Here is a 1753-nt window from a genome sequence, read left to right as displayed (position 1 = left end):
CACACACACACACACACACACACAGAAAAGACTTGTTTGAAACATGTCATTATAGAATTAATGGAAAGTGTGCTGACCCTAGCTGTGGTTTGTGCTTCTCCAGTCTGTAGACAGCTATGGGTGGACTGGGGAATGGGCGTCGTGGAGGAAGATCACCCCCTCTAATGATTGGCGCTCTAATCGCCTGTATCCTGGTTCTGGGCTTTAACTACTGGGTGTCCAGCTCACGCAACCTGGAGCTGCAGGTAAGTTAATCTTCTTGTGTTTGTGTGTATGTGTATATTTGGTTTGTATTATTTACTTGTGTTTTTAGGTGTTCATGGCTATAAAACCTTTTGCACCTTGTACAGATAAATGCCATGATACAGAGCAAACAATCAGCCAGCAACCTGTGGTTACAGTTGCTGCTGCAGATCTGCAACACGAGTGCATGATTCTTCTTTCTCATTGGCTGTCTTCCTCATTTGGTCTTGGGTTTTTTTTCTTCAGGGTTTCATGGTTTTTGCAGTGGGAGGGTCTTTTTGTATGTTATGCAATGCTCTTTAACAGCTTTCACAATAGCCATCAACATTAAGTTTGACCACATCCTTTAATGCAAGTCACTGTAAGCAACTAACCCAGTACCTTGTTTATTTGTATTGCAGAACAGGAATAGAGGCCCAAGCAAATATTTCTACTGTTTTGTCGAAACATTTGTGCAGTTGTTAGTGCTCTACTTTTGCTGTCTTGGGTATAAGTGACATGAAGAAGAAACTCCTAAAACACAACCATAGTGCTTTGTATTGGGTTTCTATCAATCTGTCATTACCCAGTGTTTTTTCAGTGTTCACTGCACAGCCAGACTGTTGTTATCATTACCAGTTTTCTCTTTAGTCTAAATATTATGAGTTTAGCACATATTAATTGCTTAAAAAACTAGTAAATAGCAACACTAATCCATTTGTCTTTCTGTGTGCTACAGACTAAGCTCTATGAGTTGGAGGGCCAAGTTCGACGTGGAGCAGCAGAGCGAGGAGCTGCAGAGATGAAGAAGAATGAGTTCCAAGAGGAGATCCAGAGACAGAAGGAGCAGATCAGCCACATAGAAAACCTCTACAAGAGACAGCTGGAAGGAGCCCAGGACACTTGCAGCCAAGAGAAGGTGCAAACAAACATCACTAGGAGTTATAATGGGATCAAAAAGCAACAGGGACAAATTGCACATTAAACTGTTGTCTATAAGCTACAGCCACAGAGTAGTTCATTTTGGAGCAGTGAAACCACCTTTTTGACTTGCTCACTGTTGTGGTTCACACTAAACTCACAAATCATGAAGTGAAAAATTGATTGTGAATATTGATAGTTGCTGTTTTTTTTTACTTCTAGGGCACACTGCAACAGAATATTTCCTCCTCTACCAAAACCATACAGGAACTCAAAGGTAACTGTTAATATGTAACTTCTTTATCTCAAAAACAATAGCTGACAGTCCTCTGAAAATAATGTAATTCAGCTCTTACATGGCTGTTAATGTCTTGTTTGTGTCTGCACTGTAGGGCAGTTGAATCAGCTGAATGATGACCTGGGGAAGCTGCAGAAGGAGCTACAGAGTTGCCAAGGCAACATCAACACTCTTAACAGCAAACTCACTTATGACATGTAAGAAAAAGATTATTTTCCATAATTGGATTTATACAAAGATGAATTGCTTCATCTTTGTTTATGGTATATGCAGCCCTCTTGATATTAATAATAGACAATAACCACAATTCAA

At 40.0% G+C, this 1753-nt stretch overlaps 1 protein-coding gene across 1 annotated transcript; it reads left to right on the top strand.

Moving 5' to 3' along the window:
- Positions 1 to 78: 78 nt before the first annotated feature.
- Positions 79 to 1642, top strand: LOC111667486 (Golgi membrane protein 1-like). Its single transcript, XM_023423206.2, has 4 exons — positions 79 to 245; positions 962 to 1141; positions 1366 to 1420; positions 1536 to 1642. The coding sequence occupies exons 1-4, from the start codon at positions 117 to 119 to the stop codon at positions 1640 to 1642; spliced, it is 471 nt and encodes a 156-aa protein (XP_023278974.1). The 5' UTR covers positions 79 to 116.
- Positions 1643 to 1753: the final 111 nt, after the last annotated feature.

Source organism: Seriola lalandi, unplaced genomic scaffold, assembly GCF_002814215.2.
Source record: "Seriola lalandi dorsalis isolate HSWRI2012SDOR001 ecotype SW California unplaced genomic scaffold, Sedor1 jcf7180002003526, whole genome shotgun sequence".
Classification (NCBI taxonomy): Eukaryota; Metazoa; Chordata; class Actinopteri; order Carangiformes; family Carangidae; genus Seriola; species Seriola lalandi.
The sequence above is the reverse complement of the archived record's forward strand: the minus strand, read 5'-3'. Positions and strand labels throughout refer to the sequence as shown.

Bases quoted from the DNA above. Each gene is read 5' to 3' on its own strand.
- LOC111667486 (XM_023423206.2), top strand. From the start codon at position 117: ATGGGTGGACTGGGGAATGGGCGTCGTGGAGGAAGATCACCCCCTCTA. The intron at 246-961 runs GTAAGTTAATCT...TGTGTGCTACAG, and splicing joins CACGCAACCTGGAGCTGCAG to ACTAAGCTCTATGAGTTGGA. The intron at 1,142-1,365 runs GTGCAAACAAAC...TTTTACTTCTAG, and splicing joins ACACTTGCAGCCAAGAGAAG to GGCACACTGCAACAGAATAT.